Source organism: Aphelocoma coerulescens, chromosome 6, assembly GCF_041296385.1.
Source record: "Aphelocoma coerulescens isolate FSJ_1873_10779 chromosome 6, UR_Acoe_1.0, whole genome shotgun sequence".
Taxonomy (NCBI): domain Eukaryota; kingdom Metazoa; phylum Chordata; class Aves; order Passeriformes; family Corvidae; genus Aphelocoma; species Aphelocoma coerulescens.
In genome coordinates, this window is record NC_091020.1 from 5,114,512 (window position 1) to 5,128,920 (window position 14,409).

At 38.1% G+C, this 14,409-nt stretch overlaps 1 protein-coding gene across 5 annotated transcripts in view; it reads left to right on the forward strand.

The window, feature by feature from the left end:
- The window catches only part of HERC4 (HECT and RLD domain containing E3 ubiquitin protein ligase 4), a 29,730-nt gene that overhangs the window by 13,290 nt on the left and 2,031 nt on the right, over nucleotides 1-14,409 (forward strand). For 3 of the 5 annotated variants that reach the window (XM_069019027.1, XM_069019028.1, XM_069019031.1), the window contains 15 exons: nucleotides 1,886-2,010; nucleotides 2,544-2,603; nucleotides 3,089-3,200; nucleotides 3,533-3,722; nucleotides 4,751-4,923; nucleotides 5,887-6,003; nucleotides 6,981-7,004; nucleotides 7,529-7,627; nucleotides 8,734-8,901; nucleotides 9,007-9,150; nucleotides 10,038-10,204; nucleotides 10,971-11,037; nucleotides 11,249-11,331; nucleotides 13,342-13,525; nucleotides 14,081-14,183. In XM_069019027.1, the coding sequence (XP_068875128.1) occupies nucleotides 1,886-2,010; nucleotides 2,544-2,603; nucleotides 3,089-3,200; nucleotides 3,533-3,722; nucleotides 4,751-4,923; nucleotides 5,887-6,003; nucleotides 6,981-7,004; nucleotides 7,529-7,627; nucleotides 8,734-8,901; nucleotides 9,007-9,150; nucleotides 10,038-10,204; nucleotides 10,971-11,037; nucleotides 11,249-11,331; nucleotides 13,342-13,525; nucleotides 14,081-14,183 (1,816 nt within the window). Of the gene's footprint in view, nucleotides 1-1,885; nucleotides 2,011-2,543; nucleotides 2,604-3,088; nucleotides 3,201-3,532; nucleotides 3,723-4,750; nucleotides 4,924-5,886; nucleotides 6,004-6,980; nucleotides 7,005-7,528; nucleotides 7,628-8,733; nucleotides 8,902-9,006; nucleotides 9,151-10,037; nucleotides 10,209-10,970; nucleotides 11,038-11,248; nucleotides 11,332-13,341; nucleotides 13,526-14,080; nucleotides 14,184-14,409 lie in introns of those variants that run through there. The other 2 variants (XM_069019029.1, XM_069019032.1) reach the window with 2 other exon arrangements.

The following is a 14,409-nucleotide window of genomic DNA, read 5'->3' on the forward strand; positions in this document are numbered from 1 at the left end:
TAAGTCATGGTAGCAGTTGGAGGACTTGGATCCAGTTGGTGAGTGTTAGCTGTCAGGAAGCTCTTGAGACTTTTTGGCATCAGCTTTTTTCTTGATGGATGAATGCACTTCTTTTCATGTCATAAGGGAAGAATTGATTGAATATTTGAGAACTTCACTCCTTGCCCAGTCCTCCTCATAGCTCCTGACAGCAGCAGCCTTGATGTCTTCTGCTCTGTAGTCATTTTAACATGCCACAGTGGTAAGGAAACAAATGGAGCTTTTTGCTAAAAATTACATAGTTTGTTATGTCACAGTTTTATACTAGTCTTAAAGTTTAAGTGTTAGAGTAACAAGAATTCATCTGTTTAAATGCTACGTAAAGAAGTCTAGAAGGACTTTACAGTAAAAATGGCAGTGTGGAAGTGTGATGGAAAGAAAATGCTGTTGAAGGGTGAGTTGGGAGATAAAAACAAGATGAAGATTCATGGGACTGTTTCCAGTACAGCTCAGCAGATATTAAACCATGGGGATTAATGAAGCATCAAGAGTTGAGTGTATAGGGTGAAAACTAATTTGGACACAAGGGAAAATGGATTTTAGTGGGGAAACATTTGTCAGGAAAAAGTGAGTACAGGTCACACTTGCAGCAGTGCTCTGTGCTCAGAGCCTGTTCTGGTGGTACTGACTCAGCAGTTTTTCTAGGATTGTTTTGCTGGGTTCTTTTTTCTAAATTCTGACAGAGATTTAACCATTGCTGTATTTGAGAGAAACTTGCTTAGCACGTGTAAACTGGAAAATTGCTTATAATATAGGCTCAAAACTTGTCTATTAAAACATCCTTAAGCACTTTCTTATGTGCAATTTTCCTAATTACTGAAGTAGTTTCTGACTGACTAATTGAGGAGAACTGGAGACTGTATGAATGCAGTTATTGTGGCTTGTTCTGTACAAAAAGTATTAGCAATAGATGAACATTGATGCTGCAAAAATATCCCTTTTAGCACTCTTTAGTTTGGTAATTTGTATTGAATTATTCCAAAGTTCTGTGTGTACTGTACCCCTGGGGCTTGTGTGTCCCTGCCAGTTAAGGGGGCCTGGCCAAAATCTGTTTTCTCAAGTCAGTTTTTGGGCAGCTCAGTTCCCTGAGTTGTTTTCTTTGGCTGGACACAAGGGAAATGGCAAAAGTATTCCTTGTCCTGATGCTGTAGGATGGGATCAGAAGTGCTGATTTTTGGCAGCACACAGTCACTGTCATACTGAGTCAGCTCAGTGTTGTCAGATGGCACCCTCAGGAGGAATGTTTTCTTTCGCTGATTTAATCTTATTTTTGGTGCTATTTGCCATCTCTTTTTGAACCAATGCTCCTACTCAAAACAATGATCTTGGTTCTCCTCTTCTTTACTATTACAGCTCTTAGTGGAATTCATTTTATATGAGCAGCACTTCCAAATGCAGCTCCTCTGATGATGCAGGGCATGTTCACAGAAGCATAATTCATTCTCAGAGGAGCCTGATGGAAGTGGGGTGGAAGAGCATCTGTCTAAAAAATTGAATGGCTCCTTTTCTGTGTGCTCAGAGCTTGGCAGTGAGCTAAGTGGCTCCTAGTGGCTGGAGAGGAGGTGCTTGCTGCTCACATCTAAAGCTTGGTTAGTGTTCATCATAGAGACAAGTAATGTTTAAGGTGTTGGCCATAGGCGAGGTGTGTGAATTAACACTTAATGGAGATGGTTTTAGTGTATGCTCTGCTTTCATGGTGAATGCAGAACTGTTAGAACACAAAGTATTTCACAGCAGTAGTCGAGGTAGGCAAATTGTCAGCTAAGACAGCTCAATTAGAGGGCTAATTGTTCTGGAAATCAATTTTGTGTGCCTGATTCTTTACGCTTTCTTTAAAATTTTTTAGAACATGGTGCCACCAGATGATTTTAGGTATCCTGACCTTTTGAAGCAGATCTGGACTGTGAATGAAATGTTTATTCAAAGATTGCTGAGTTTCCCATCTGGAAGACTTCCTGTAGAGATAGCTAAGTAAGTGATGTAAGGGAAAGTGATGTAAGTCGTCTCTGGTAATTCTGCTTCTGAATTGAGTGTTAATGGGGCTTTGGGCATACATAGCAGAGCTATTTTTAATTACTGATTTTGTGACGTGCAGAGCTCTTGCTGTGCTTTCATTGTCGCCTTTGTTGAGTAGTTTAGATCCTTGAGACTGTGTCATCTCTGCTTCAGTTGAGATGACTATACAAGATTAAATTAAGTATCTAATTGCACATTGAAAATTAGCAATACTTGTAAAGGAATATGAGAACAACTCAAAGATTATTGCTTCTATTTTAACGAAAGAGGATGCAAAGCAATTAAGTTGCAAGACTGGCTGTGATTCAAGCTGTCTTCAGCATTGAGTTTTGAATGAAGGTTTTATCTAGTATTGTTTAGTCACATTTGAGTCAGAGTCCCTTCCTTTGTACAATGTAATTTGTTATGGATTAAATACAGGCTTTTTTATTGCAAATGCTAATTTGTAAAAGGAAAACCAATATAACATTTCATGTGAACAATTTCAGTGAAATTGATGGAACGTTCTCCTCAGCTGGGTGCCTGAATGGGAGCTTTTTGGCATTGAGGTAAGTGGGCAGGTTTTTAACAAGTGTTCCTGTGGACAGCATTAATGGTAGCCACCTTCCTGGTGTCCCTTGTGTCAGCTGGGACACCTTCCCAGGGTTTTCTTGTCTCACTGGTGCTCTGATGCCCACAGTTTAAACTCCTGCTCCTTTCCTGCCCGGTGTTTTGTCGGCTGCCCCAGTGCAGAATGGCTCCTGCCTGTCTTTGCTGCTGCCAGCAAAGCTCATTACATTTGTCAGCCAAAGGTTGTTTATAATTCAAAGGGAATTCGTTGCATGGGCTGTTTTACATCCTAGTCTTTTTGCATTATTTTCTTGCAGTTAGAGAAGATTTTTTCCAGTTGTTTCTAAGGCCATATAAAACACAGAAGTCTGATGTATTTTAAGTCCTTGGTCAGTAGGTCTGAAATTCATGGCGGGGGGAGAAATCTTGAGTTGCTGAGAAGACAGGATTCAGTCTTTCTGCTTATTTTTTTTTTTTCCTGCAGCAATGATGATCATTACAAAACCAGCACTAGATTCTCAGGGGTTGATATGAATGCTGCTAGACTACTCTTTCACAAACTCATACAGCCTGAGCATACTCACATATCACAACAGGTTTGTGCTGTGTATTTTCCTTAAGTTTGGGATTATCTTTCTGTGTTACAGCTCTCAGAAATACTACTACTGTTATGCTTGGTCCAACCCTATAAATAGATTTCTTTATTCAGTAATATATGGACTGCAAATGTGTGAAACTGTATTTTGCTGTGACAATTAGGTAACGCATCAGTATATTCTATTTTAATATTTACTGTCATTTTCTGAATGTATAGTAGTCTTCACTGAAGCTCTTAATTATTGTTTTCTAGATTAATTTTCATGTACGTAGGCATTTATTTAAAATCTCAATTGCATTAAAATAAACAGAATTTTCTGATGTGCTGTAGGTGGCAGCTAGTTTGGAAAAGAACCTTATTCCCAAGTTGACCAGCTCCTTACCAGATGTCGAAGCTTTGAGGCTGTATCTCACTCTTCCAGAGTGCCCACTGATGAGTGATGAAAACAATTTCACAACGTTAGCTATTCCTTTTGGAGCAGCTATTCTGAACCTAGAAAAAGCTCCTCTGAAAGTTCTTGGTAAGAAACTGAATATTTACTGTTAAAACTAAGGATCTCCAAATGAAAACGTAGAGAAATTCTGTCAGTGAAGACTTGGTCTCGGCCGCACCTGCTGTGTGTTTACAGTTCTGTACAATTCCCCAGTGAGAAAGTTAAGGCTTAACATTGCTTGGTGTAAGAAAACACTTACTGTGTTGCTTCAGGGTGAGTTAACAGGCCATCCCTGTGAATTCATCTGGTATTGTAGTTTTTGGACTGATTCCATTTGGGAGGAATTAAACTGTAGTTCAGTGTAATTGATATGTGTCTTTGCACTTTAAAGTGGAAATTATGTGGTCAGACAGCTAACAAGCTCTAAGCAATTTACAGAAGTGTTGCAAAGCAGATGTTAAATTGTTTTGGTTGTGACTACAGCACCTGTTCTGAGCTTCTGAGGCAGTTGATCTTTTCTCACTGGTGCCAAGGTGTGGTCTTCAAAAATGTGGCTGAGAATAGCTCTGGTTTTTTAACTCTACTTCCTTACATCATCTTATTGTGATTCCTGTCACCTGAAATTCCGCTTAAAGAATTGTTTTCAGAATATTTCACCTTTAATTGGATTCTTTTTGAGAAGGTACTTGCATCTTCCTGAGTTGTGTTTTGCCTTGTAACCAGTCTCTTGTGTTTTTTCAGTAGTTTTGGTGAGAGTAAAGAGCTTGTCTGCTATAAAGAAAAGCCAACTGATAGTTTTTTGAACTCCAGATCTTTTTCCATTGTTTTCTATTGCTCTCACGACTGTTTGCTTAAGATTTCAGGTTTTGAGACATCTATTTTTGTCAAATGTTATTTTGTGGTACTGTCATTTAGTCTGGAGGAACAGACTTCAAGAGACTTAAAGATTTGATGTGTAACAATAGAGCATTTGTTGTGTTACAAGTTTTTTTTCAGAGCCTTTAGTAACTGGTGATTGTGCTTTCTAGCCAAACATGTTTCTTAGTTAAAAGGATAACATAACGTAGTGCTGCAGTGGCAAGTACTAAATTTATGTGTTCACCATGTGTCGACAGAAAATTGGTGGTCTCTACTTGAACCTCCCTTGTTCCTCAAGATAGTGGAACTCTACAAGGATGTCGTAGTGCACCTTTTGAAGCTGTGCAAGATGGGCCTTCCACCTGCTGACAGAAGGATACTTACCAATTTCCTACACACAGCCTTCAGAGTTCTGGAAATACTGCACAGAGTACGTTTGTGTCTTTTCTAAACAGTTCCTTGGCTGCTTGGCTTTGTCAGCATCTCTGTGCTGGGTACTTGGTAGAAGCTAAGTTACTGATGGGTTTTAAAGGTCAGAATTGCATCTACAGAAATATTTGTAGTTGTTGCATGTGGACCTATGAATCATTGGGATTCTGGATTCCAATCTGACATGGTGATGGAATTAACTATTTTTTGGGAACACAGAGTGACCTGTCATTTGCATCTGTGAGGGTATGGATTAAAGTGACAGGGAAAAGCAGAGTGACAGATCTGGGATATTTTGCAGATTGAATATCTGGTGGTTTGGAGGGGGATGTGAGAGATATTTGTGAAAAGTAGGCTTGGATTGTAAAGGTTATAAAGGCAGGATCTCTGTAACTATTGCTGCTTTGACAGTCAGCAGTGCTTAGCAGCCCTTGAGAAAAGTGTGTATTAGGAAAATGTGGATGCTTCTGGGTTAAAGTGATACTGTAGAGACAAGCCTGTGTATAAAGTTATTTTTCCACGTTTCTTTTTAAGCTTAGTGTTTTTAAATGGAAACTGTTCCTCTGCTCACATGTGTAATAGTTTTCATACTATAGGTAAGACTGGAGTTATTGAATCATAGCTCTTAAACCTGTGCAGATACAGGAACAAGTATTTATTCCATTGTATACATGAACATGTGTATCATCACTGTTCCTGTGAGATCATATGCTGTTCCAAAGTGGCAGCCCTGTTATGTGATACTGTGTGTGCAGTTAATTGTATTTTCCTTGAGTCTTTGATGGGATTTTGAATAATCCATGTATCCATGTCTTTAACATTGTTTTTTGCTTTCTCGTAGGCACTGTTGTTTTTCTAGAATTTTTTTAGTAGCTGGGTATCTGTGACTGATGTATCAAATGCTTGAAAAACATGGAAAATATCCCTTTGAAAGCTAATAAAAAAATAAATTGCATTTCCTTAGGTAAATGAAAGAGGACAAGTTATACAGTATGACAGATTTTACATTCATGAGATACAAGATTTGATAGATATCAGAAATGACTATGCCAACTGGTTCCAGCAGCAGGTATTGGGAATGGTAAGTTGTGTTGATTTTATTTGGGTTTTTGTGGGTGTTTTCCTCCCATGTTTCGTGTTTGTTTTATCCCTTTGAAGAAATCCATAGATTCTCTAAATATGGGCACTTTTTTTCATAAAAAATACCTTTAACAGATGACCAATGCTGAACAGGCATTGTGGCTAAGGAAGAATTGTTAAGAAGGTGTGTTTCTTCTAGGGTGTCATTCTTAGGACTGACACTGCTCAATATTTGAACCTGTCAGCTAAAAAGTGGTTTAGAATGCTGTCACTGGAGACTTGCCATGTCAAAAAAGTTAGGAATGTTATAATCCACAAAAGGAAAACATCCAGAGTAATCTGAATTGCTGTAGAAGACAGGTCCAGGCAGTGCAAAAGCTGCAGCTGTCTTGACTAATGAGTCAGGAAGCGTAGTAGGGAGTTACAGGGGCAGATAACTGATGGAATTTTCTACTTTGAGTTTAGCAACCACAACTGAGATAATTAATTTCTGAACTGTAAACAGAAGAGTGATAAGTGGGAGTAAATTAATGACTGTGCAGAGAATTAGTGAGTTGGATAGGTTTTTGCCACAGTTCCTTGACTTCAGCTTTGAAAGAATATTGAGTAAGTTAATAAGTTTTTCTCTAGCCACCCCTTTTTTTTTAATTTTATTTTTTTTGCAACAGTACCGGCAGATGTCATTAATGAATTTGTGGAAGTAAACATTTAAAGTGTGTAGTTTTTTTGCATCCAAGCAAACATGATACTTTAACGGCCTTGTTTTCAAAGACTGATAAACATATGGGTGTTGAAAGACAAGCTTGTAGTTAAGAGATGAATTAGAATGTTTATGGTTATTTCTCAGTAAACCTTCTCTGGGGGGAAGCAGTAAATAAATATTTTTTAAATTCTACATCAGAGATGAGTAATTTATGCAGACACTAATGCTGCTTTTTCATCTTAATTGTTGCTACCTTTGTGCAAATGCTGTCATAGGATGTCAACCATGGATTAACTGAGGTAAGATTGGTTGCAGTCTGATTTCTTTTGAAGAATGTAAGGAAATCAGAAATGTGAATGTCAAGGACTGTTTGCTGTGTTCTATTGGTGTAAAGCTTTAAATTAGCCATGGCTGTAATCTGAAAAAAATCTTTGTGATGCAAAAATATGTAATTGTCTATATTGCAAATTTGGAGCAGCAGTTGGAAAAAAAGTGCTACTTTTATACCCATTAGCTGCAATAACAGTTCAGAAATTAAAATGTGTTAAGTGAGAGTGTCGTTTGTGTCTGGCTTGGCTTGGTTTGGTTTGGCTTGATTGAGTTCTGTTACATTTTTTTGGTTTGGTTTTGGCTGAAGTACTAAACAATTAAAAATCTACTTAATGTTTCTAAGATGCTTTGGTTCTGCATTGATGATAAGTCAAGATTGAATTCTCTTTCCATTAAAATAGATGTATTAAATGAGTGCTATTGCAAAGGTTCTTTTAACCATAATTGTGGCTTTTGAGTAAGCTGAGCTGTGACATGGTTCTTTTCATTCCAGTTAACAGATATTCCTGTTATAATTTGCACATACCCATTTGTATTTGATGCCCAGGCAAAGACAACTCTCTTGCAAACAGATGCAATAATACAGATGCAGGTAGGAGTCTCAGTTTTTAATGTTAGGAATTTATTGGTTTTTCCCTGATCTGGGGATCTTGGGAGTTCCTGTTGGTTTTTTGGTTTGGCTGGTTGGTTATTTTGCCTTTTTATTTTTTTTTCTTTAAATTCTGTTTAATCTCTCCCCCATAAAAATGGAGGCTCTAGTTTTAATCTCAGGGTATGTACATGATAGAGGGTAGTGGGTTTGGGATCACACTGAAATTCGACTGTTTTGTAGTTGCATACATTTCCAATGAACTTCTTTTCATTTCAGTAGTGAGATGGCTTTATTATGTGTTCACAGCCAGTAGTACTGGTAGAAAAACCCCAAACCCCAACAAATAAACAGACAAACCAAAAAACACAACCCCACCTCCCATATGAGCAGACTTGGAATATTACCTGGCTCATTGATCTGAGTCTGAAAAGAAACAGATGATGTAAGTCATGCTCAAGTAATGGGCTTCTGTAGGAAAATACAACCTTGCTCTTCTAATTAATAATAAATGTAGTTTCATATGCCTTTAAAAATGTATATGTACAGTCAATACCAACATTTGATGGATTCAGAGAAATGTTCACATTAAATGTTTCTATTAACAATATTAAATAGTATTAAAACACACAAACTCTCAAGAGTTCTCTGCCATACTCAGAACGTTTGGAAAAGCATTTTGTTTTACAAACAATTTTAATACAGAAATTATCATACAAGTTAAATAAATTGCTTGTCATGCTGTGAATTAGTTTTTAATGTATGTTTGTTTTCATGCCAGATTTATATTAAACACCCTACTCTTCATTAGATGAAATGCAGGATTTTTTTGCTTCCTTTTGTTATCCAAGGTATTTTGACTCGAATATCAAAACCTGGGTTCTAATTCTTCCTGAACATTAGCACTGGTGAAAGCAATGGGTAAAGGAAAAATATTTCTGAAATCAAATAATTCCTGAGATAAAAGGAATACAAAGGAAACTTGGGCAAATTCAGTAGCTCTTGTAATAGCTATTCCCATCTGCACTTTTACAGACAAGACTGATGGACAATTAATCTTGACAGGAGTTTTTCCTACCTACTGACACTCTCACTTTGTTTTTCTCCAGATGGCTGTCGATCAGGCCCACAGGCAGAACTTGTCTTCTCTTTTCCTGCCAGTATTTGAATCTGTCAATCCATGCCTGATATTAATGGTCCGGAGGGACAACATTGTAGGGGACGCTGTGGAGGTCCTAAGGAAAACAAAGAATGTAGACTACAAGAAACCACTCAAGGTATTACAAGTGCCTACAAGTGCCACAGTAATTGAGAATGTTTCTGGACAAACCTTGCTTTACAACCTGTTTGCAGTTCAGTGCTCACTGAGTTGTGTGTTTCAGGTTATATTTGTAGGGGAGGAAGCTGTTGATGCTGGAGGTGTTCGCAAAGAATTTTTTTTGCTCATCATGAGGGAGTTGCTAGATCCCAAATATGGAATGTTCAGGTATTATGAGGAGTCCAGGCTGATCTGGTTCTCTGATAAGGTAGGGTGTGATCTATATTCAGTCATTGTATTTTAACTTACAGTATTTGTATTAATAATATATGAACATAGTAGTTTGTGGTCATTTTATTTCAAGAGTAGAAGCTGAAGCAAGTATTCTCAAAAAAGTTTATTTTTGTCATTATTAGAGCAAAACTTTCCTCATTTCTTGCTGTTTCCCTTTTGCTTTCCCTATTCCTTGTTTACTCCTTACTGGTTGTCCCCAGCCCAGCCAGGTTTTTTAGGAACAAGTACTAGCCAGAACAAATTGATTCCAAGGGTAGAATCAGTAAATCAAGGTGCCAGAGGCAAATTCTTGACTGGCCTGTTAGGCAGGTCTTCCTGTGTTTAATTGCATTTGTTGGTGATGAGTGGTCATGCAGCTGTACTTTCTTGGAAGGTTTGATCCCTGACCTTTCAGTCCTCCTTCAGAGAACACTGACTGGGGGGGCTGGATCCCAAACACCTGAATATTTACATTTCCACAGGTGTATTTTAAGCCTTGGTAATTAATTCCAAGGGGGTCAGTAGTGAGCTCTTCCCTCTTCTCCCCAAAGTAATTTTTTTAAAAATTGACATATTTAATCACCGAATAGTGCAATAGGAAATCACTGACAAAACCAGAATCTTAATGCAGTATGTGTCCCCTGTAACAGAGTACGTTGCAGCTCAGCCTTTTTAAGTGGAAAGGATTCTGTTCTCTTGGATTTCAGTCTCAGGTGGTTAGACTTTATCCTGTTTTTCTTGGTACTTAGAGATAATACATATTTAAAGAAAATATAAATTAAATCCACTCAGATTATACTGCACTGTACACTTCTTCCTGGACTCTGCAAGATTAAAATAACTTCTTTATTTTAAACCATCTTGTCTGTTTTCTGTTCTTAGACCTTTGAAGACAGTGACTTGTTTCATTTGATTGGTGTTGTCTGTGGGCTAGCAATATATAATTTTACTATTGTAGACCTTCATTTTCCTCTGGCTTTGTACAAAAAGCTATTGAATAAGAAACCATCCCTGGATGACTTAAAAGAATTGATGCCAGATGTTGGCAGGTAAGCAAGAAAGAAAAACGTGTGTTGTTAGAAATAAATTTTGAGGTCAGCATTTTCCTCTAAGAACCTAACGTTTCTTTTCCTCATTAACTGGATAAGTAAATTGCAGTCATTGTCATCTGACACATTTGACATTGTTGTTATCACCTGCTTCTCACTGCTTGGTGTTAATGTTTTATGATCCTACAAGCATTTTAGGGGGAAAAAGTATTTGAAATTCAAACCCCTTGGGTTTTAGCCATTAATTTTATAAGCCTAACTGCAAGCATAGTTTCAGTTCTGAATTATTTAAGTCCATCAAGAAAATATTTTTGCTTATTTCAGGAACAAATACATGCTAAGTATTTACTTTTGACTAGGGATTTGAATAGGACTAACAGGTAGGACGTTCAAATGAGCAGAAAAGGATGCTTGACTGCCTCAGTGATGTGGATGCCAAAGTTCTCATAGATTTAAGGAGAAATCAAAGATGTTAATGGAAGAGCCAGTCAATGGTTTTTAAGTACTAACTGCCTCTGCTTTGGGAATCCCTTACCTGAAGTCTTAAGATAGGAATGTTCTCTCTTCACCACATGGGGTAATCAAAAGGAAATGATTGCTTGGGGTTTCCCAGCACTACACGAGGTGCAAGTCGATAAGATAATAAATGAAATAACAGTAGAAAGATGCTTCTAAAACTTGAATTATTACAGCCTAAAGAGCACTTCAGATAAATAAATTCATCTTTCTTTTCCCCGGTGCAAGTATTTTGTAACTTATTTTGCAGGGGAATGCAACAGCTCCTGGACTATCCAGAGGATGACGTAGAAGAAGCATTTTGTCTTAATTTTACTGTAAGTTGTATATAGTGTTTGAAGTATGTCCTGCCAAGCTCACGCCATCTATTTTAATTGTCTCTGATGGAGTGTTTGAACAAAAGCATCAGCAGCTGATTCCCATGAGTTTTAGCTCTTGTGTCTGCCTTTCATGGTGCTGTTAACTAAGTGGGAAGAAGTACTTTATGCAGTAAATAAGATTTGTACTATTTTTGTTTGTTTCAAATAGATCACTGTGGAAAATTTTGGTACAACAGAAATTAAGGAGCTTGTTCCTAAAGGTGCTGACATTCCTGTAGTCAAACAGAATAGGTGAGTTCTGTGGATTACAGGGTAGTTCAGTGTTGCTGTCTGCCTTGGGAGTGTTACTGGGCTGTTGGAAATACCCTTTGCCAAGCTCTGACACTGCTGTTGGAGGCAAAACTACTTTGGCTCTTTTCCCAAGCTCTTCTCATGTGTATTGTTAAAATAGCTGTTGTCTTGTATTGACACAGACAAGCTGTGGCTGCCCCATCCCTGGGAGTGCTCAAGGCCAGGTTGGACAGGGCTTGGAGCAACCTGGTCTGGTTGAAGATGTCCCTGCCCATGGTAGGGCAGTTGGACTAGATCTTCAGCAGTTCCCTCCAACCCCAATCAAGAGCATTTTATAAGATTAAAAATGATTTGTGGCTCTGCAGGAAGCTACATACCATTGAAATTCAGTGAGTAATGTTGAGAACTTTGATGACCTAAGCGCCATTATTACAACTATTCATTCATACATGAATATTATTTCAGTGAAGTCTTCCCTTTGTAGGGCAGGTAATGTTAGATGGGTTAATCCAGTGTTATTGTCAGAAGAGTGGGTAACGGGTGGGGTTTTTTCCTTGGTCAAGGATTCTGTAACTTGCATTTATAAAAGCAGCTTTTCCCACCCTTTGTTCCCTTTCTGCTCCTGGAGGATAGGCAGAATATACCTGGTGGTGCTTTTGTCCCCTTTTTGCAGAGTACTACCATTTTTCAGTCTATTCTTTAATCTTTATGAATTCTCTGTGCTTCTACTTCTCCCAGGGTAAAGGGAGAATTGAATGGAAAGAGCACACTCCATGAGAACTGAATGCACATGTAAAACACCGTAGCTTTGCAGTTCTCTGGTGTAGGTTTGATGTTCTGTCACTAAGTGACTGTAAAATTGGAGCTGAATTATGGGAAAAGTTTCAAGGTGCCTGTGGAGTGCCTGCTGCATTGTTACCACAATTGTCTTGCAGCAATGAAGAATTCCTCTTTCTCAAGATCTGATTATGCCATGATGCTTTAATTAATTTTAATAATTATTAACATAGAGTGTAATATAACTTAGTTACAGCTATGACTTCTCTCTGGAGCAGCCTTGCACTGTTAGTATTACTTTCCCCTCTATAATTACACAGCATGGATAAGATGGAGATCTCATTGAGTGCTGAAGGAGAGGAGTGTGGTTCACCACTTTGGTCATCTCCAGCATTTTCAGTGCAACAGCTTTAATAAACGTATCATCCAAATGTGTTTATATGATTCTTTAAATTACTGGTGATGTTACTCAAAGGTTGGGGGCGGTGTTGAAATGCATTCTCTCTTTCCACAGAGAATGTGTGTTGGTAGGATAGCTGTAATGTGGAACTGAAGTCACTGCCAGTGCAGAAACTAAACAGTTTTCACTGGGATGGATTTCAAAAAAATTACCATAAACGTTGTATCACATCAAGGAGTTTTAGATCTCCCCTAAATGCTGCCAAAGATGTTTCCAGCAAGATCCAAGAACTCCTTGTACCAAAGCACACAGATAGCAGGCCATCTGTTTCTGTGAATCCCAGCTCCTTGGCACTGGTCTTTTTACTGTGTAAGACTCAGATGTCCATTTGAAGTTGATTTGCATTTTTAGTGCAAATATGGTAATCTTTTTAATTTAAAAAAATAGAGCAGTGAGTTTGATTAGTGGTTTTCAGGATACTCCCTGGAATCCAGGCCTTTCAGCTTGTTGCCATTCAGTCCAGTTCACTGCAATGCACACAAATAAGGGAGACATTTGTAGTGCTTGAAATAAATAAGATTAAATGATCCTGCTTTTCTGTTGCACACTGGAGACTCTGCCTTCAGGGCTGTGGTGGGGAAATAGATTCATGTGCCATTTTATCTTCACTGTGGTTGTAACATAAAGCAGAGAATACAATGTATTGACCTCCTCTTTGCTTCATTTTCTGTGCTGTTCTATACAGAAATGGCCACTGATTTATTGGTAGAAGGATGGCATGTGCTGCTTCCTCTTTATTTCCTCAACATGATTGTTTCTTTCTCTTTGTACAGGCAAGATTTTGTAGATGCATATGTGGATTACATCTTCAATAGATCTGTGGCTTCCTTATACAGTGCATTCCATGAAGGCTTCCACAAAGTATGTGGAGGTAAAGTTCTTCAGCTCTTCCAGCCCAGTGAGTTGCAGGCAATGGTGATTGGGAACACAAATTATGACTGGAAAGAGCTGGAGAAGGTAAGAAACATAGTTAGCTATTGCTTTCATATAGTTTTCATTTCAGGGTGCCAAAGCAGCTAGGTGTCCTCTTGAGCTCTGTTTTATTTAACATGATTCCTGTTATTTATTGATGTCTTAAAACATCAGTGAATGAAGATCCTAAAATATTATTTACCTTCCTGCTTTAACTTTTTCCATCTAATTTCTGAAGGAAATCAGACTTAGAAGAGAGAAGTGGAAAAGTTCACAGAACCCAGAGGCAGCTGTATACAATCTCTCATACTAGACATGGGAAAGTGAAGTCATTGCACATAGTTATTAAAAGTAAATATTCTTGATTGCCAGAGTTCAGTGAGACTTGGCCTGTGTTGGGATTGAAAATGCTTTGCAGTACAGGCATCTGTCCCTGTATTGAATTCAGACTGAACAGCTGAAGAAAACAGTGAGGAAAATAGTAGTAGTAGTATGTCACTTGCTGTGTCTCTTTACACAGACTGCATTCATTCTGCCTCAGTGTCAGCTTATCCTACTGTTCTGTGAGCGAGCAATAACCTCATTTCCTGCTCATTTTAGAATACAGAATACAAAGGAGAATACTGGGCAGACCATCCTACAATTAAAATATTCTGGGAGGTTTTTCATGAGTTGTCTTTGGAGAAGAAAAAACAGTTTTTGTGTAAGTATTTGAAATTATTTCACAGAAGTTTCTAACTGAACAGGATCATTGGGATTCCAGGCTCTTGGTATAAGAGGGCAGATGTAAGTGTTTGTCTGTAATGATGTAATTAACTACTTGGAAAAAAAATCATAGTAGAAGAAATTGATTATGACCTTGTCTCTGATTTTTTGGGGGGTTGTTCTGAGTCATTGTGGGTGATGGGTAGTTACAGATCACTGTAGCT